This window comes from Falco peregrinus, chromosome 11, assembly GCF_023634155.1.
Source record: "Falco peregrinus isolate bFalPer1 chromosome 11, bFalPer1.pri, whole genome shotgun sequence".
Lineage (NCBI taxonomy): Eukaryota > Metazoa > Chordata > Aves > Falconiformes > Falconidae > Falco > Falco peregrinus.
The window spans coordinates 30,692,179-30,714,252 of NC_073731.1; the positions used below are offsets into that span (position 1 = coordinate 30,692,179).

Genomic DNA, 22,074 nt, shown 5'->3' on the forward strand with positions numbered 1-22,074 from the left:
AGCCTGATCTCCCGGGGACCAGAGTGCTCTTAATTCCTCCTGCTGCCACTTGCCTCTTATGAGGAATTCTGCCCGAGAAGATAATCACGGGACCAGAGAAAGTGCCAGTTCCTGCTTTTCCCACCTCTTCCACCTTCTAGTCCTTTCCTTGTTCCCTCTTCAAACTCGGTATCTGTTCTCTATCTTACGGAGAAAGCCATCACTTCATTTCATTCTCTCTAATCCCACACATCCTGCGTTCCTATGCTGAAAATAATCAATATCAGCCATCGAAGGAAGGAAGGGTATTTCAAAATCACACTGCTATGAAGATGGGTGACGGGGCAATCCACCTCAGCACAAGAAAAATCTGAATGGCTAAGTTTGCCTAATTGAGAACAGCAGAGCTCTTCCTTCCCCTCCACATGCTGATCAACATTGCATCCACCAGCCACGTACGGCACAGAACTTTCACCTGCAAGTCACGCGGTTCTCCAACGGGAACCATTTCATCTGCAGAGTGAATGCGATATAGGAAGCCACACTCAAAGACGGGAAAATATTTGCAAAAGGCGAGGAAGCCGACTAACCTGACCAATAGGTTCTTTTGTCGGGGTCTTTCCTCTTCTGGCGGTGCTCGTGGCCAGAGTGGTGGTTGTTTCCATGACTGACGTGGACATCTCAGACTGCATCGCGGTGGCTGTGGACTCAGTTGTCATAGAGGAAGGCACTTCACCAACAAGTCTCACGTTTCCTTCTATCACGATGTTGGCATCATTTTCTGCTGCCATATTCAGAACTTTCAAGCCATTGTAGTAAAGACCAGAGAGCTGGCCTTGGAAAGGGTGGCCACGTTCCTTGCCTCCAATTTTTATGGTTGCTTGGCTATTGAAGATTGTGAGCTGACGGCCTGTGAAGATAATATTGTACACATGCAAAAATGTTGACTGTGAACACTGTACTCTACACGAGTGATAACAGATTGTCATGGGGTGAATAATGAGAGCAATAAACTATAAGAAAAGGATTTGACTCATAATTCATTGCTTTTTAATGAGGTGTCCATGAAATGCATAAATTTTGAGAGCATTTGCATTTTTCTTAGTCTGCGAAGTTTTGGGATTGGTTTTTTGTGTTTGGTGTTTGTTGTTTTTTTTTTTTTGCTAAAAGGCCAATCAAATATATTTACAAATGTATTTAGTACTACAAATGATACCCCTCTCCCTTTTACCTGAAAACAGTGTTAACATTTTTTGGCGTGTCAAGAATGCCAGGTTTCTAACTCCTTAAGATTACTGTTTCTTGAAGTCTGCCAACATCTCAAAGGTTTTTTTCCACGAAATACAGCACAGGGCCTATAGCTTTAAGTATGTACACGTGAGTTTATGTATGTATAGACATATATGAATATGTATATACACACAGGGAGAGTTTACATATAAGCTAACAAGTCATTGGGTCAAGTGAATTTGAACGAATATGTTATGCAGTAATCTCTCTTATCTCTCTATCAGTGAATAAAATATTTCCGTCTTTAATTAAATGTTTCCTTTTTGTATTAAAATGTTTATTTTCCTTCAACATACACACTGAAAAGAAACACATGGTTCACGCTGAGTATCAGAGGCAGATTCAAAAATAGATGTCTGATTGGCTTTCAGCAAGGCTATCAATTAAAATAAAAGATTTTAGATGTAAAAGCGGCTTCAGAAATGACACACATACCAATGGAGAAATCATGGCACATTTCCATTAAACAGAGATATCCTCAGCAACAGTACCACTCTTAGTAAACAGAATAGTCACTTTAGCAGATTGGTTTCTGCTCACAAAAAGCATGCACACAACTTTAAGTTCTGTTTTAATTAGTGTTTGTTCCAAAATCCCCTTAGAAGGTTGCAAACGTTAAAGGGACTTCATTTTGATTGGCAATTCATATTGCCCACTATTTAAGATACCTACAGTTTAAACGAATTTTTTTTTTCAGGACCGTAATGAAGATATCATAACTACATATATATTTTAGTTAATAATTTAGATGCTGGAACGTGTAATATAATCTATGAATGATTTATAATTTTTGGTTAATGTTTGCTATGAGTACCTTCATAGATTGAGTTAGTGGATTATATTTAACAGTCCCTTTAACCTTAAGTTAACAGGGTAAGATTATTAAACAGCTGGTACCTCTAGAAACGTATAGAAATTATTATACAAGGTATGCAAATATTACTCTATATTTTACTTTTTTAAATTTGTTTTTAATTTAGTTTTACTGAAATTTATTTTTTATGTTTATTAGTGTTACAATGAAGTACTACTTGGTTATGTTCAAATTATTTTTTTATTTGAAGTTTTAATCAATGTTTTTTACCTTTGTCGAGTAGCCATTCATCAACTACTCGACCAAGTCGATATGGAATTCGCTGTCTAGCAATCGCCAGGCGCTCGTTATCATTGTTTCCTTTAAAGTTTAAAGAGACATTTCATTGGTTAAAATCTGTAAGGTCAAAGGTTAAAAGTTAATACTTAAAGCTTGAGCTATACAGTTGCCACATGATTTTTTGAATTTGGAATTTTAAAAAGTGCTACCTAGAACATTTCATGGTTCAGACTTTTCATTCATTCATTTATTTTATTTTAGCAAACAAAATTATTCCTATGTTAATTGAAAATTAGAAATCTGCATTTGAGCTAGGTTATTAAACTTATGTTATAGACAGACCCAAAAAACAAATTTAAACATCATCGAATGGCTTTACAAAAAATGATCATTGACCTCAGGGTTTTGTCTTTTTTGATGTTTCTTATTAACTAGTTAAACATGTTCAGGTGAAACAGTTTTAAGTTTTCAAAAGACATCCAACCTCTCACTCCAGGTTAGTCATTTAAAGAAGAACACCACCCTTAATCACCGTCTAAGGCACACTTGCTTCTGCTGTCTACTAAGAGACCTGCTGTAACTTATTTCCTAATCAGAAAAAACACATTCTTCTTCGCTTCATTTAAATTCATTCCAGAGATTCAAATGTACGGTACAGAACAGACCAGGGTATTCACCGCTTGTACATTCTCATAGGACACGTTGACAATGTCTTGAAGGAACACCAAGGCTTTGACAAAAGTGATGTGCTGAAAAGTAGCCTAGTTCTGAAACGTGCAAGCACCTTAAAATTTAGCGAGACCCCATCTGTAGTGGGGTTTCAGAAATTCAGAATTGGGCAATGCAAACCCCAAACTTGCCATATCTGCAGACCGTATCTATTCTCAGTCCATGCGGAGACTTTTGACTTTTTAAAATAAAACAATGAGATAAAATGAGGCTGATACAGTCAGTAAAATATCAGACGAGGAATAATTAGCAAATCACTTCAAATATTTTTTTCTAATGATAGTTTTCTGTGCTTGAATGACATAGGTGAGATCCCCCAGAAAACCATGTCTTCTACATAAAACTTAGCGGAACGGTGAACCTAAGTATTTCCTTCAACGTACAGGCTTTGGGAGGCAGTAGTATTTTAGATGAACAATACCTTTTTCTTCCATTGTATTGGTTCATATTAGTAAAGAACCTGAGAGATAAGAAGAGCCAGATGAGTAAAAAGCAGTCATTCCTAAGTCAGGTCCCAATCCAAAGTCAATCCTATGAGCTCCAACGCGCATACTTGCCTTGACTTCAAAACCCACCAACCAACCGAGTCCTGCATCTGCAGTGGAAATGTAAGTATAGGCTGCAGTAGCCCGGGTACTGCTCAGAAATACATTTTCTGGAGCTAGAAGAATCCTATTGCTAATTATCAAACCAAAGTATTACCCAAATTGAGAAAATCAAGGCTCAAGTTTGTCAGACAGTTATCCCCACTACCAGCACCACCAGACACAAAAGGCTCGCAGGGCAGAATCTGTGCCATAGCCTCCAGAAAGAGCAGGATCAGCAGCTTCTGTGCCAAACTCCACGGCGGTTTGATGCAGACGCTCGCTCTGCAGCGATGTGAACTGCTGCTTTCCCCATGCCATGCCTCCCTCGTTTGGTTTAGCATGGACACGGCTTACTATGCCAGAAGCTGATCTATTTTCTTTTGAGAGGAGGTTCTTTTTTCTATTCACTTTCTAAAATAGAATTATAAGATGGTTTGGGTTGGAATGGACATTTGAAGATCATCTAGTCCAACCCTCCTGCTATGGGCAAGGGCATCTTTCACTAGCCCAGGTTGCTCAAAGCCCATTCAACCTGACCTTGCACACTTCCAACAGTGGGGCATCCACAGCTGCCCTGGACAACTACAGAAGCTGGTGCCACAACTTCTCCAGGCAAATGCGCTATGTCAACTTCTATATGCATGTCAATATTAAAAAGTACATACGTGTATATATAAAAACATGCACATTTTTTTCATACGTACTTTTTACTCTATTCCTAACTTTCAGGAACATTCTCTGAAAAGCAAAATTTTACTGAAGTTTTCCCTTTTCTGCCTTCCCAAGAAACTGTAAATTTAGAATAAAAGACTTCAGAACACAACTCCTGTGATGTTGTAAGAATACAGACTGTCTTAAGTATCTTTTTTTCCTGTTATGACCTTTAAAATTACAGTTCTTCATCCTGGGCTCCTTCACTTATTCTCGTGAATAAACAGAAATTTGAGAATTACAGGAAAAACATGAGGAACGCCAGTGATAACAAGGGAACAAATACAAGTAGTGTGATCTTACATGTTTCTGCTCTGGGTTTCTATCTTCAATTTAAAATAACTAAAATATATAACAGTGAGTTAATGCTTTCTATTCTTTGACAGCCAGTTACTTTTAACACTTATGTTTAGCTTTTCAATAGGATGTTTCTGCTGTTTTTATTGAGGCATTATCAGGTGTTTCACTGAGTAAGTGAGAGAACGTCCTGTTTCCAAAAGGTTTCCTTTACTTGAAACATGTGAATCATGTGGTTTTGTTGCTGTTGGGTATGGTATTTTTTTGGGTTTGGGCTTGTTTTTGGTTTGGTTTTGTTTTGTTTTTTTTTTTTTAAAAGGGGGGGAATGGGCAGGATTATTCTGTGCGATTTATAAGAAAAGGCTAAAATGTTCAGAAGAAGTTTGTGGGCATAGGCAATCTATTAAGGCAATGGGAATGAGCCTCATGGATGTAGATCACCATTCCCTCATCAGATTCATCCGCTGTTACTCACTGGATGCCTTTCATCAACAAACACTCCCTGGACCTCACAAAAACCATACAGTTATGTCAAAATGAAACAGTGCTCACAACCGCATATGTCGGGAAGGCATTAAAATCTATGTTTATTCAACCAGTGGGTGTAAATCAGGTGCATTTGGTAGAAGGACTTGCAGCCATCAGTCGGATCGTTACTGCTATGGCATCTCTCTACTGTAATTCCATGGCTGTCATGTGGTGTATCCTAGACAAGGTTTATTGCTGCCTCCACATTCACTAATGAGCAGCTGCTCCAGGACATCTCTATGGTGATCGTGGAAACTCCTCTGTGTATTAGCAACTTTAAATTTAGTCTTGGCCAGCTTATACTTTTCGTGGAATTATTTCATTAAAAAGTCCATGCAGTATGGATGGGTTTTTTTGAGAATATTGCACCCTATTATAATGTGATTCTATCTATAAATTATGTTTTATACTAACTGCAGCAGCCTTGCACCACTGGGAGCAAAATACAAATGAAAAGCGAGGAAATAACCATTTGATTTGTGAAGGTCACACACACACACAAATTGCTGATTACATTATCCCATCCCTCATCAGAGGAAAAGTGCATTGTCAAACGCATCTCAATTTGACACTATTACATTAGCTTAAATTCTGCTAGTATATAATATAAATGGAAGGGCTAGGGGGAAATGGTGTGGAACTTATCCGGATATAGTTTCAAGGAGAACCCATAGGTTTAATAATGATGAAACCAGTAGACACATAGGTTAACTTCACAACCACATTAAAAAAAAAAAAAACAAACAAACAAAAAAACCAAACCCCTAATACATAGCACTGAAAATAATGGAAACAACATTAAAAGTAACGAACTTCCTATTATTACCCGGTGAAGAACACACATTTTTCAATAACTACTCCTTCTCAAAGAGCTGCTGTGTCACACGACCGGCCCCAATGACTCGGGGCAGCCCCACTGAATTCGGTACAACTGTGTGCACATACTTCATCTGGGAATCTCACCCCCACCAAGGAAAACATAAACAGCACACACTGGTCTTCTCAGGAGTACCCGGTGCATATTTTTCATCCTTTATTTATGCTTTTTTTTACCTATATGGTGAACCACAAGGAACTTCTTCAGTAAAAGCACTTCCAAGAAGGTTAATAAATATTTTCATATTCTAAATCAGCTTTGTGGCTTTGAGATTTTATTTCTGTTATCCACCTGAAAGATTAAGTGCTCTGGCAGGCATGCTTTCCAACCATAATTCACAAAAACCAACTGATATGCCTAAATTTTAATTGTAGACAGCTATGTGACTATCCAGCATGACTCTTCCTGGTTATAAGGCCAAGATTTCTTTGATTAAAAAAGCTGGGTAAAGATGATTCACTCAGGATGCACACTGTGACATTGTCTCACCTGATTGAATTCTAGATGGCTTCATTCTCCTGCCAAATAGATAATATTTTGTCACAACACAGTATTAATTCTGTGCGGGCAGAGAGGCTTCAAGGGAATAACAATAATTCCAAAGAATCGAGGTAAGCAGAGAGGAGCAGCAAAGGTCAAATCTTTGAGTCAGAGCTAAATCTTGTGGCAAGATTGAGAAGAAGCAGTCCAAAAAAACTTTAATCATACCTTTATATCTATAGGTCAGCTGGGACAAACCAACTACGTGAACTTCACTAGTATGTATTTTATTCCTCCTGATTTATTATATTGTCAGCGCTGGAGTGTAATTCTATTTTGTTCTCTGAAATAAAGGTGTCAGTTATTGATGTGAAATAGCAGCATCCTTGAAAGAGAATAAGTAAGAAGGTTGAAAATCGAGAGTCTGTGAAGAGCAACCTAGACTAAAGAATATTTTCTTTGAAACACACCCTTTAACTGAATACAAATTTACCTTGTTAGTCTCAGTGATCTGTTAGGGAAATAAATAACAAAGTGGTGAAACCAAGGGCTATCTCCATTTACAAACAAACCCTCTCCCTGGCTTTGCTCATCATGATCTTGACACTGCAATTTCTGAATCATGACTCCACTGACATCTGCAAGAGGAAGGCAGAAAGCCGTATCATTCCTCCAGATGCAGTTAGGGATGAAACCCAGCTGGAGCATCAACTGCATGGCACGAAGGGAAGCCACAGCAGCTCTGTGGTACGGGGGCAAACAGTCCGTCCAGTGTCTCATGTGGCCAGGCTGGGAAACCAAAGCACAGTCCCAGTAACGGCCCATGCTACGGTTCTTTTGAATCATGTATTGCTAGTGCTGTGGACGCACACTTGTGTACACAACTATATCTTAAAGTTGGAATAAACTTGAGGTGCAAGGACTGTGGTCTAAAACTTGATACAACAGATGACTTTGCACGTGCAGATTGCCCCATCCCAGCAAAAGAGGGAGTGGTATTTTAAGTGCTATCGATTGTAAGCACAAACATCGATGTGACTTGCATGTAATTCTGTCATTCTGGTGTTCACACTGGCTCTGCGTCTTGGCCATATGTGGATGCTTTCAGTGTCGTCACAGTCGCAACATAAATCGATGTCAACAATACAGTAGACTCAGCCTGTAATGCGTTTCAAATAGCCAATACACAGGCATTCTCTAAAGCTATCTAAAGATTCAAATTTAAAGTCTTCAACTGTCACCTAAAGAACTCGGTGGCTATGGCTACACAGCTCTGTTTGACCAAAGACTGCTTCGAGAGCTCACTGGGGCTGGGGCTCCCCACTCACACGTACCCTGCAGACCCAGAGCGCGGTCCCAGACTTCCCATGTCCGCTGAGCAGGGTGTGCCAGGGCTTAAGCTTGCGTCACCTACCATTGTAGACCTCTGGCAAGTCTAACAAACTTCGCTCCTAAATACTACGCATTTAGCGCATCTCATCATCTGATCCTGCCTGTTGCCTTCACACGTAGCCTTGTTATTGCCCACAAGCATCTTGCCCTCAGCAGCCATCAGTAAGCTTGCCTTTATGCCTGCAAACACAAGATCATGTTTTCCATCACAGCACCCTGGGTCCAGGATATACTGGCATGAGACTGGGTTGCATGGGGCAGAGGACAAGATGTCCAGGTCCATCCCAGGAAATCCCTGTGTTTGAGGGGGATGCTGACACTGCCCTGACCTATATTTTTGCTGAGTGCTTAGACTTGGCTATCCTGTGTTTGATCCAGGAATTGAGTGCTAGATGGATCAGATGAAGCCATGCGTCTTCTTCTCGTGCTAAAATATGTCAGCTCTACCTGTTATGATGTGTAGGATGATGAACTGGGAGAGATGGAGGAGGAGTATACAGTGGTCATCCTCCAAGGCTATTGTACGAGGAGTTACATATCCAGAGGGCTAGTCTGGGCCTCCTTCAGCGTTCAAAGAGAAGGTAGACACACAGTTCTAGGCTGTGTATTTTTTTTCCCCGTTGGGCATCTTGAACAAACCTTACCATCAGCTTGGTGAGTAGATACAGGTGCAAAGAAACTGTAAAGTTAGAGAAAAAAATAAGTAAGAGTACAACTCTGCAGCGCCTTACCTTCTGCCAGAAGGGCTAACCTATGAAAAAAGAAATCCCCATGAGGTGTAACTTCTTCAAACTTCAAAGTGTCAAACCTGGCAAGTTCATATTAAGCGACCGTAACATAATATGGGCCTTTTCACCCTACAGAGACTCCCAAATTCCTTATAATGAACACTAAGCATCCCAAGAGAATTTTCTGCTCACAGAATGACTGACAGCAGTCTTCATAGCAGGGTGAAGTCTCTCATCAGTGGCTTATAACACTGCTAAACACAAAGTAAAACTCAGGTTGCCTTAAAGAAGAATCCAATTACCAGATTTATTGGAAGATGTACCATTCCACCGGCACTTCAGACTGTACCAAAACATCTTCTCTTCACCTCTAAGCGCCTTGTTTCATGCTTGCATATTAAACAAACTAAATGATATTTTTACAGCTTTCTACAGGATAAAACTGAGAACTCTCATTAACCTCTCAGGGAGATCTGAACCTTCACTTCAAATCAACTACCTTCCGCCCTGTTTTGTTTTTGATTATTTTTCACTGGATTAATTAGTAATTAAATGAAGAGTGTGCTCTTCCTGACTCTCACTTCCTCGCTGTAATGCAATAACTGTCTCAGTCTGTGCAATGCTGGATCGCCTGCTTTGAGAGATTGGTGTATTATATCAAAAGCAAGCAAGAGAAGATGAAAAGCAACAAGAGGAGATAAGAAAACACAGGACTTGTCTGATAAATTTAAAGGTCATATTTTGTTATCAGGAGTTTTTAACAGATCCTTTGTACTGCCTGTGCAGTATTTAAAGGAGCTAATATTGTATGACTGCTGCTAAAATAGGCAGGAAAATTGATAGAAATCATTAAAGAGGAAAATTAAAGTATATAAAAAAATGAATTGTTATAAGTAGAGTGCCATGCCCCACATCACTCCAAGAGTGACATTCTGCAGTTCTCCAAGGTAAAAGGACTCTGAACTGTTTCTAAATCATAATGTCACACAGCATTTAAGGGTACTTTTCCTATAGGAATTTAACCAGAAGATGACTGTGAGCACTTTCTTATTCAGTAGGTTTTCAACAGCTGGAAAATGGAGAATATTTCCACCCTACTGTACCCAAAATTAGCTAAGTCTGTGCTAGCAGCTACTGAACATGTTCTACTGACTTTTGCCCAGGTAGCAATCTGGATGATCTTCATTTCATATTAGCAAAGAGCTGCAATATAGAATGTCTCTTGACAGAAATAATACTCACATTATATACATGATCAATGGCAAATAGAAAACACTGTGCTCAGCTCTTATTTTAGATTTCTATTGGTCTGTAACCCCATGGGTATCCAGTATTCAGGTAGAAGCCATTAATAAGAAAGGTCTTATTAACTATGTGCAAGCCTCCTAATTAAGTTTAATCACACTGCAAGTTCTGAGGACGGAATAGGACAAACTGCCAAAAGGTCATTACTCATATCATTGCATTTTATTGTAGTTAGTGAAAGGCTTTGGGGAATACTGTATATTTTTTCCATATATTATTACTGGACCATTTGCAACATGAAAAGTTATCTGAAACAATTTAAAAAATATATCTTCTGGGGTTAAATTCTGCTCTTGGTTATTTGATTTATACGACAAAATAGAGCTTGGCCTTCTGCTGTGATCACCAAAGCTACAGCAATTCAACTGCCCTAGAAGACCGGAGGCAATGCAGGGTGCAACGAGAATAATTTCATGCTCGTTACATGACCAGAAAGATAAAAAAGGTAAGGAATCCAAGGCAATCAGCATCAACCCTCATCAACAGCACACAAACTAAGACGACTGCAACTGCAAATATTAAAAACATTGATTTCACGTTCTTTCAGAAAGCATGAAAATGCTGGATTTAACCACCACTGTGCCCCAAAGCCCTGGACCACACAGGTGCTTTGTCACACTTGCTACATCTGCCAAGGTTGCACCAGCTCCTTCTCCTAGGGATGTGGATGAGTACACACAAGCCAATGGAAACAACGAAAGTGAGGTCATTATTTGTACAAGCCTTTGCCAAGCAGAAGAAACCAAATGCACTCATACAGATAGAAAATGGCATTTCAGAGATAAAAATCTGTTCTGTGTCAGCAGTGCAGCAAAAAAAGTAGCCTTTGGCCAAAGTGAGCTGCAGACTTTCAGTTCTGTCTGAAAGTGGCATTTCAATTTGTGTATTTATGCCTTGCAGACATTTTACTATAAAAGAATAATCTATTTCAAATGAAAAGGTTTAAACTTGTACATATAGGGGTTTTTTAACACTTTTGGCAAGACATAGAAACAGAAACTGTAAATAATAGAAACAGATGCTCACTGAGATAAAAGCAGAGGAGTGCTTTAGGACTGCAGAACTATAATGAGCAGTCCACCACGCAACAGCATGCTGGCCGTGGGTAGACTCCCAGCAGTGATTTAGTTTTATCTGTTAAAGGGTGAAATAATCTGATTCCCTAATTATACATTTTTTTTAAAAAAAGGTTCACTAATATTTTCCATTTAAATTAATTTGTAATATGTAGCATGTCACTAGAACTTTTAATGAAACACAGCTCATTTTTTAAAATCTGCAGTGTGTTTCCAATTAGCTAAGTATTTTCCCCTTGTGATTATGTTTCACCTCAGGTTTTTGTCTAGTATAACTCTGACTGAGAATTTTTGTGAAACACTTCTATTTTGTTTTGAGATTCTGATTTTGAAGAATATTGAAACGTGCACTGCTTAAATGGTCTGGATTTCTATGCCCGAAACATCTATATTTTCCTTCTGTAATGACTTTAAGTAGTTTTCAAGGGAGGCAAAAGATGGTTAACATAACACATTTATCGCTTTCCTGAATCCTGTGCTTTCTGCCTTCTTGTATTCCCCATGTAAAAACGGGAGAAACACCCACTGCTGAATAAAGCCCCTGTGAGGGGGGGACCGGTGTGAGAAAGGCTGTTGGATGGAAAGGCCAGCTCAGTGCCCCCTGTTCTGCAAAAGCCCTTAAAGACACACTGAACATCAGCCACAGAAGCAATTCTCCGGTGCCTTGCTAAATCATGGCCTGAAAGGGCTTTTGAAGCTACGGACCTCTTGGATGTTTTCAGCTGATGGCTGCTGCCGAGGTAGCCTTGGGCAACTAGAAGAGAAAGCCACCCACTGCTGCCAGCTCTAGCACATATGGATCCAACGTGCACCAGCTAAAGCAAGATACCCCAGTCCCTTAAGCTCTTGCCCAGAACACTTTCATATGAGGATCCACAAAGTCAACAAGACCACGTTTTAGACTTGACTTCTACTTTGAAACACTTATGAAATGTTAAATGGGGAAAAGAACAACTTTTGAAAGAAAATAGCTCTGCTAGCACAATTTACACATCCACTTTTTCTCAGGAAACCACTTGACCTTTTAAAAACACACTGAAACCTACTATGTTGAGGAAATTTGATTACCATCTTTCCAGCTTTACAAATTCTAGTACCTTCTCTAACATTAAGCACTAATGCATTATTAAATCTAATGCAAGACGCTATTGAAATTATTCTTATTTTTAAATGATGGTACAGAGAATGATGAAGTATTAAATAAACGTCCAATTCTAAGCAGATAATACACGAACAGCTAAAACGTGTGGATAGCTTACTAATAAAATATTAATGCATTCTGGTTTAATAAACAATATTTCAAGATAAAATTCAGGACTCTAAGAAGGAAGGACTACATCAATCCATCAATCCACTGCCCACCTGCACCCATGGAAGTGCTGCCATGGAATCAACAGATCAGATGGGAAAAGGAAACCGCCTACTGCCCTTGACTTTATTAATAAGTGCACAGATTTGCCACTGCTTCTAAAGTAAAACACTAGAATTTCTAAACAAACTTTCATGGTTAAGGCTGAAGTAAATCCAATTAAGATTAAAATAAGTCTAACTGCTCGGCTGGATTGTTACCATCAATAAACCACAAGGCTAAAACCACATTTCTGACAAAGGCTGGAGTAACATCCACGGTGCTCAAGCCAACAGAGTGATGGCAGATAAAGAAGAAGTACAGACAGCAGATTATTTCTGACAGCTCCTGCAACCTGGCTGATCTCTCCAGCTCAGCTGGACAAGCTGTTCGCAGGCTTACTCCATAGAACGCTCTGTAGCTAAAGTCAGCTGCTGGGAAAAATACATGTAACAAACTGTGAGATATCAGATAGAATGGCTAAGCAAGCGAGTAACGATCATTTTCCTAGCTACCAGGCCTCATAGATGTATAAATATACAGAGCTGAGAAAGAGAAAGATAAATGATACATTAGGATTGGGGTAATATTTTCATGATTCTCTTTCTGCTCTTTTGCAAGCAAATTCTCAGTTTAATGCAATAGGACTGCCACGTCTAAGGCATTATATAGCTGGTGTTTGGCACAGTAATGTTTCTGCATATAGAAATTATACCTGGAAAAATGTGGGGGTTTTTTCTGGTCCAACTTGGTTGATTCCTGGGAAGGTATAGCTATATTCACATAACAAACACAACACTACTATAGTGTTATTCTTATATTTGATAAAATATTCCTAATACAGACAGAGACCTGATCTGCAGGTCACTGGATAGGACTATTGACCCACTTGATCCTGTATTCAGCAATAAAACTATTCTTTGGTCAATTCATAACCTGTAACAGGCTCAGACAGGTCTTCCAAGAAAGTATCTTCTAATCTAATGACACACAGTGGAGGAAAATCTCTCGGCAGTGAATTCTAAGGCTCACTATTTAAATCATCAATTCCTGCCCGAATGTCTTCATTCTGGTTACTGCTTTCTAGGAACAGCTGAAGAGCGCTGTAAGCATCTATTGTTTTCTCCCCCTGAAAGCACTTATACTGTAATCAAGTCATCACAGTTTTCTTTCTGACACTGTAAATCTGTTGCACCGCTTTTGGGCTCTTTGTTACCCATGCACCAATTCTTTTGCCACCAAACCACAGACCTCAGACACAGACTTTGGTACCTGTTCCGGAGCTGGTTTCAACGTGCTGTAAAGGATGGTAAAATCCTCCCCACTTCTTATGTTTTAGCCTTTTGTGCCCACAAAGCAATTTCCATGAAGTCCTTTGTTACAGCATCATACAACGTTTCATACGGAGCAAGCTGGCAGATGAGGCCCCTGCAAGTGACTTGTCCAAATTATACATTTCCAGGACATTGTCTACGTTGCCATAATGTTCACTCCTTCCTCTTAGCCCCACACCTTGGCATTTAGTGCTGCTGCAGTGAAACAACTTTCTTTAAATTATCCTGGCTTCCCAAGTGATCATGTTCACACACCGCATGTGCTCTACCCTCATTATTATTTACCGCTTTTTTTGGTCTTTATAACAATCATACATCATTAGCAATGACTTGATGCAGACTTCCAGGCCACTTATAAAAGCGTTGGGTATTTCCAAGCCTGGTACAAAACCCCACTGGCCACGGTTCCAGTCAATGAATGCTCCTCAGTGATAACAGTTTGTTGTATGCAATATTGAGCTTATTAGGTCAAGTTGACTAATGAAAAATTAACTATATTGACTGCTCGTCAATTCCATGAGGAGTCCCCAGCAGCTCTGGGACTGACAATGAGATGGGTGGCCGTGGTGTGCAGGCTCCCAAAGTCACTGCAACACCAAGTGCTGCAGTGCTGCACCTCTCTGGGTGGTAATTTTGCTCCTGAAGGATGGTTTATACACACAGGATACCTATGAGCACCAGAGGAGTTAAAAAGGGGAGTAGGAACCCTGAAACTGAGCCTGAAACTCTTCCGTGTTCAAACCCTTCAGGCGTACCTTATCCTGCCACAGCTTTTTGGAATCAACGGTGCAACCATAGCACTGTCTCTGGTCCCAGTTTGCATTTTAGTTCAGACAAAAACACAGAATAATTTGCGTGAGAGGGAGAACTACAGGACTAGGACCCTAAAGCTAGACGCTCAAGAATTCTTTGGCAGAAAAATTCCTGTGAGGCAATTGATGAGAGCATATTTTCAAGACTTAGCCCTATGCCCAGACACAGTTAAACTTTTAGTACTGCTTGTTCTTTTGAAAAGAGCATATTTCTTCTTCTCTCTTTTGTACAACTGTAATTTTAGAATTTTAAACCAGTAGTCTATTAGCGCCTGTCAGTTCTGCAAAGCAGGAAAATCAAAACTGTCTCGGTATATACTTATCTCTGCCCATACTGTGTTTCATTCAGGCTTTCAATGTCCACTAAACTCGATGCTGTACCAGAAAGGCCACTTAACTCTTTAGAAAGACTCCACTGAGGCAAATAAACCATACACATCTCAATTAAACCAATCTGTAAAATTGTAATTTCCCTGCCTTTAATTCAGTTTAACTTCTGCCTCTAACAGGTTGAAATCAGGATGTTGTTCACAACGTTTTGTGTTTCTGATACAGCGATGGGTGTTCAATTTCTGCTTTAAATTTATTTGAAACTGTGTATACTACAGAATCTCACTCTTGTGAAGCTCATAAGGGTTCTAGGTCATATAAATCATACGAGCTTTTCAGTCTTTGTCAGATGGGTAGGATAGACTGCAAAAAAGACTCTCTGGTTTAGCTGCACCTTGCTAGGGCCAAGGTAGCTCTTCCAACACTCTTGGAACACTCAGAACTTATCTTAAAAGCACAATACAATACGACAGTCCTGTAGAACTGATTACAACCAAGCTGCCATCAATCTTAAACCCAAGTTATTAAAGAACCAGTTATTTTGACAGCATGGACGCCGCAGTTTCAAGATCTTTTCTTTTTTTAACCAAGAGGGCTTAAGACTGCAAAAAGCCAGCCACACTGCGGGATGGAGAGATGGGTGTACAGCTTCTCCCCCATGTTCACATGGTACAAAGAGAAGACAGAGTCTAAAGCATGTACATACTCATATGTTCAAGACAGCAATGATTTGTGTCCTCCTGGATACCTGGTTAACATGGTTCAGTCTCTTGAAAATATATCCAGGACGGAGCAGGTTGCCATTGTCCCTTCTGCAGTATGAATTATAGCGACTGCCTCTGAATTAGTTAGTTTAATGGAAGTTCTTGTCCTGAAGACATAAAGTACTATTCCGCTGTCACACCTCACAACACCAGTAAAATGCGTCTGGGGACACATACACAAATGTGCCCCAAATAAAAAAAAAATACCTCATCTTCCAAGAGCACCTAAACCACAATAGCGCTGCAGAGAAATTAATTTTGTTTTCCATATGATAGATTGTCTGGTTGGAAGGCTCAGCACTGCATTGATTTGTTCTGTCCTGAGAAAGGCTCCCACATTCAGACTGGCTGCAGGGCTGCCCCAGAAGCTAATGGAAACAAACTGCATTGCAGAAAGGAGACACGGCAGAAGCGTGCCATCCTACGCTGCTCGTGCTATCGTACTCTTCTCATGCTATTGCACTCTTCTCTTGCATGCCCCATCAGCCACCAGGAGTGTTAATACCAGTCTTAGGGCAAACGTGTACGCCCACCAAGGAAGGCACCTGAACAGTCACAACCGCACCTACTGAAGAGTTACACACAAGTAATTGTGCTGAATCGGCAGATATTGGCTTGGCTTAATGAGCAACCTGTGACGACGTCCTGTGTGATCTGGAATGAGACAGTCATGAACCCACCAGAGGGCAGGCCGAGAGGAAGGGGGCGTAAAGGAATCTGACCTTCAAGACTGCATTGACAGCATGGTCCTGCCACTGGGAAAGAGAAGGGTGACGACAACTTCTTTTAAGTTCTTTTAAGACACCGGTTCTCTCACAGATATCAGCATTGTATTGCTAAGGAAGCTACTAGGCGGTTAAAATCCCTTCGCAAGGAATTAAGATTAAATCATTTTCTTTTCCACCAATACCACGTTAATCCTAATGTTTCAACTTACCACGCTGGGTAAGCTGTGATACTGCAGGTTACGTGGAAAACATACACCAAACCAAACAAGTGTGCAAAAGTACCCTATCTACCGGCAGCCTCGCCTTTGGCGACCTGACTTTTACTGGGGCTGTGCGCAGCAGCTGGCTTTCCTGAAGAGGTAAACTGGGCCAGCTGTGACCCAGCTGCCACGTCCCATTCTGAGCTCCGTTTTCTCTCCCACCTTCCTCCTCTAACTGGAACCCCCACAGCTTGCGGTCCTGCTCAGCAATTCCATTTCCATAGCACTGTCCCTAACGATGGTAAGCAAGTACAGGCACCATCCTTTGCCACAGGACACAAAAAAAGAGCAGAGATCTGTTTCCTTCAGTATTTTAGAACCCCTTTTTCTGAATCACTGCTCATTTGACATTTTCGTTCTTCTTCTAAACTAGGTGCATTGTGCCACCTTGCCATATTTAACAGAAAGGTGTTATACCTTCTGTGATCAAGTAATGACAACTGTGCCACACGTTTTATCAAGATCTGAATTTAATTACAGGATCTATCAAGTCTAAGAAGAGATGAGCCTTTGTATTTCACCAGCATATCCAAGATGATAAATAAAGGAAAAAAGAAAATCTGTCTGCAGACTTAGAGAAGCATTATTATATAGCATTATCTGACAGAAAAACCTGATAAGCTGTCAAATTAAAAAGCTGATTTGGGAAACTTTGCTGAAACCACTTTTTGAAAAGAGACTTACTGTAGTGTCATGTTTGGGTATCACCTAGACTCTTTATTTAAAGACGACAGCAGGATAGAACAATTTCATAATCTCTCAAAGGGCAGCAGTGCTTTTTTTTTTTTTTTTTAAAAAAAGATTTTTCATTGACTTTGGATAAGCTGTAACACAGGCTTACCCAATGTGAAAATAAATCACCATTCTTGTTAACATCAATCTTTCACATGAACAATAAAATTATACTGAAACTGAGATCTAGATACAGGCTGAAAAATACCTTTAATCATAACCAGAGAGCAGTCAGAGCTGCATGAATCAGAAAAAGATGCAAGAAATCAGTGGTGCAATTACATGTTGGCAAAGGTAAGGCAGCATGCTGGCCTAGTTACATCCATCACTTAACTGTTGGTTTGTGGCTCAGTAACTAAGATAAATTTTTCATCTGTTTTGATTCCTGCTAAATTACTTTTGTGCCTCTTACTACCCTTTGGAGAACTTGCTGAAGTGAATTTCACAGATTTCATGGTCTTATTTTGAATTCTTTATGCCATTATTTTACGTACTGCTATAATGCCTTCTTCTACTCATACTATAACTGAACATAATTGTCTGAATAAAAGTAGATATCAGCTCCTATAATACTCACTGAAGATTTGAAATAAACAAAAAACAATGCTATTTTAGCTTTGATTTGAATGAATAATGAAAACAGCATAAAAAAGTTAATTGTAGGAAACATTTTTTTGATTGAGTGATCACGAGTTGACTCAAATTAATACAAGGACAACTAAAAATAAGTCTGTAGATCAGATCCTTGATTTCAAAAGCACAAAATTTGATAAACTGAAGGAAACCAGATTGTGTAATCAGTCTGAGGGGCCGGGCTCAGCCAGGAAGGAAGGACACTTGGAAGTTCTTTAAGGTAAAATGTTAAATATCTATCTCTATATGTATATATTTGGACTTGTACCTGCAAGATTAAAAATATACAAGGGGAGGCCTGCTAGGCTGAAGAACTACATTGTCATAGACTATATCACAGGAGATTGAAAACCCAGACTTGCTCAGCAAAGAAAACAGTGACTTTCAGAATTAGAAATAAATATAAAAGTAAAGTTGCCAAGACCAAAGCTCAAAGAATCTTTCAAAGAAAATAAATTTAAAAACCAGAGATTCTTAAGTGCTATAAACAAAAAGAGATTATAGAAAGAGGGGGAGTCACTTTGATGATGACCCAGGGGAGCAGACTGGATTGACTAACAGGAATGTGCCTATGAAAATAGGTCTCCACAGTTCAGAAGTAAGCAACATACATTTTCTTAATGAACCTGCAGTGTCAGAAGGTGAGGAAGATGATCTCTGCCTCAGAACTTAAAAGTAACAAGCTAGGAGTTTTTAAATACAGCTGTTAAACGGGGCATGCTACTTCTTGTATTAGAAAACAGAAAATACAATGATTTTACACAAGGAGAAAAAAGCCATCCAGTCAAACTAGTTAGGCTGACCTTAGCTGTACAGGGTGCTTTATAACAAATTCAAAAGGAAAGCATTAAAGACATGGAAGCGATTGGAAAATGAGATAAAATGCAAAACTTCACCAAATCATGTTATACTAATCTAATAGCTGTATTTGATAAGTTAACTGATTTTCTAGATGAGGGAAATGGAGTATATCTAATTTATCTGGATTTCAGTAAAGCATTTGATATGATGCCATATAGCAAATCATTGATTAACTGTGGAAAACATAGAGGAGTATAAAAATCGTGCTGTAAAGAGCAGAATAAAAAAAGACAAGGGGCAGCTTTGAACGTGGAATTTTTCCTCTCCTCCTTCCTCTCTCTCGTGTAGAGACCACAGTCCCTGATACCCTGCTTCTGTATCTACTGACAGGCTGCTGAATGCAAGGGCTGCTTGTATAAGATCACACTCAAGGTGCCCATCTTCCCAGGATGCAAGCTCCTTCCATGAACTAGCTGGTGCACTGGAATTGTCTTCTCCCTAGTACTTCCACTTCATCAAGATCTCTTCTTCAGCTTCTTGGTGAATCATTCACGCAGATGGTAACCAGTCATTGCTGGTTACGTTCAGACTGGCCAGTGTCAGCTATACCATATTCTGGCCCTCGTTGCTCCCCACTGTATTACCTCTATTTGCAAATTAAAAATCCTTAAGAGACAGTAGGTCAGTCACACGTTATCAAAGCTCTCCAAGTATTTTGGAGAGCTGATGCCATCTAGTTGAATGGCTGGAAGATCTACATGTGCTTAAGTCAAGCAGAGATGATAAACTAAATGCTAAGTTCTACCTAAACAAGACGAGGACCGTGGTGAATTCTGAAACTGCATTGGGCTGTGCCACAGGAGCTGTCACCGAGGCCGCTGCAGGTATGTAAGGAAAACCAGTGGGTTTCCCACAGGAAAACTACCAGGGTGGAACTCCTAGGAAAGTACCTGACATGAGTTCAGGACCAATCTTCGGTTTTTTCTTCACTGATCTTAGCATAAAATGTTGTCGCCGCAATGAAATCTGCAGGTGATACCAAACCGGATGCACTGGGGGTCTGCAGGTATCAGTCAATAGGAACTGAGTCCTGCTGAGTTAACAGAAGTGACATTGAAGCTCATACCACAAAGTGCAGCTCACACGCTTAACATATAGGACCGGTCACACCTTTTTTTTGCAGTAACTGGGATGTTATGAGGGAGAAATTATGATTAAAGATGTTTAATGGGTATACTAGTCAGCTGCAGCATGATACTGAGCCATCCGGTTCTGAGGTATGAAAAGGGAATACAAGATCTTAGAATGCACCAGTGGCGCTGACTTTCAGCATCAACATTCATATGTCTTTACGCGAGGTCCTGGTGTTCTCACGGCTGCCCATTTCCAGCCGCACATGCTTTTGAAAAATGAATTCAAAATAAAAAAAGCATCAAAAGAAAGGATATTGTGACAAGCAGAGAAATGAGAAAACTGTTCTATGAAAAGACACGCAAGAACAAAGTGGAATGAAGTGGGAAGCGTTTGGACTGGAAAGTGAAAAGAAAATTCCTAAGGACAGGGGTTTTCTCCTAAGTTACTCTATAAGAGAAGCAACTTATGCAAAGAAGCAGGCGTGACCCAGGACATTTCTCTTTCTCATTCCTTAAGCTCTTCTATCACTGACATAACCTTTAAATGCACATGGGGGAAAAGGAAATGGGGGAAAAAACCCAAACAAAACCCAAACAAATCACTAGTCTTTTAGAAGGAAAGTGGGCCATTGATTTAAATAGTGTTTCATTTTATTTTCTTTAGCATTCTAAACCTTCTCAGAACTTGGTTTTTGACTGTAAATGAAAATAATTCAAGAGTTGTCTACAGCATTAAACCTTTGTCTTGAGCCAGTGCAATTAATTCAAAATATTTTCTAGAAAAGTTCAGAAAAGAAGTATAAAAGATCTCACCTGTGTGCCTGCCTTCATATATTAGCTTTTCTTTTACTGTTAGGATGCCTATCCAACAGAGCGAGTTGATTATTTAAACTTTGGGACAAAAATGAAGAATATTTTGATCAATTAGAATGTTGTTTAAGCTAGTGAAGATTTTATAAAATCTCTCACTCAAAAAAAAATGCAAATTAACTGCATAAAAGACTTTTTAATTTTTAAATGTTAGAAATGTAAAAATTTTAGGGGTTTAAATGTGTGTTAAAATATTTTTCTGTTGTTTTTTAAATAACTTTCATTTTTTTTATTTTGTTTTTCATTCCTTGCCAAGGGAAGAATTTATTGTTTTTTAGATTCTTCATTCACTAATCTTTGTATTCTCTAGCAATCTTGACATCATCTTTAGTACAGCCAATATGTATGGTTTATAACTACTTTTTTTTTTTTATATCAATGTTAATGAATATATTACTTATGGTTTAAACGATCATACTTCCATTGAAAAATCAATGGATTTATGCTGTTGAATTTCATTAGGTGGGAATTTGTGCCTCTGTTCTTAATCCAGCGCCTGATCCATGAAAAAAAAACTTTAATTTTACCACCAGGGTTGTGTAATTTCTTCCTGAATATTTTCACATATTTAATTCTGTCAAAGACTTTGTGCAAATTTAAAAAAAAAAAAAAAAAAGTATGTTCACTCATATTTCTGTCCCATTGTCTCCTACCAAAACAGGGTAGGTCTAAATATCATAGTTACCAGCAGACATTCCCAGACATAGACTTCAGCAGAAACAGAACCCCAGGGAGATGTGGCTCCATGAGCACATGAAAGGCCATACAGAACATTGTTCAGTTTTACTTCCCAAATCTGGGAGGATGAGACATTACTCCATAACCAAGGAACTCCTGACTTAGCTGCTATTTTTCCCTTTCTCACTAATCCCATGGACTAAATATTTCAGACCCACACCTATAACCTGATTTTATACATTGTCATTGTGTTCGCTTGCACCACATAATTCAGCTTCTATGTATTCCCAGATGGAAAGCTCCTGAGAAGTCCTCCTGTTCTTCCCAAACACTGCTATTTCCAATGGAAGCGTTACGAGATGTCCTTGTGTCACTGGCACTGCTAGTTTTTCACAGCAGGAAAATAACAATTTTTATTAAATTGTTATTTTATTTAAATAACATTAAAATAACAGTAAAATAAAATCAAACTCAGGAGGCATTGGGGCTGTACCAGTTTCACAGAAGCTTAATTGCTGTGAACAAAACTTAAGTATTTTCTCCTGCATTTCCCTCCTGGGCAGAAAGTCAGTCTTTATT

The 22,074-nt window shown here is 39.3% G+C and overlaps 1 protein-coding gene across 24 annotated transcripts in view; it reads right to left on the reverse strand.

Annotated features, from left to right (window-relative positions):
- The window catches only part of NRXN1 (neurexin 1), a 730,400-nt gene that overhangs the window by 98,903 nt on the left and 609,423 nt on the right, over nucleotides 1-22,074 (reverse strand). For 12 of the 24 annotated variants that reach the window (XM_055816040.1, XM_055816063.1, XM_055816048.1 and 9 more), the window contains 2 exons: nucleotides 2,354-2,443; nucleotides 570-889 (listed from right to left, as the gene is read on the reverse strand). In XM_055816040.1, the coding sequence (XP_055672015.1) occupies nucleotides 570-889; nucleotides 2,354-2,443 (410 nt within the window). The remainder of the gene's footprint in view (nucleotides 1-569; nucleotides 890-2,353; nucleotides 2,444-22,074) is intronic. The other 12 variants (XM_055816058.1, XM_055816057.1, XM_055816064.1 and 9 more) reach the window with 1 other exon arrangement.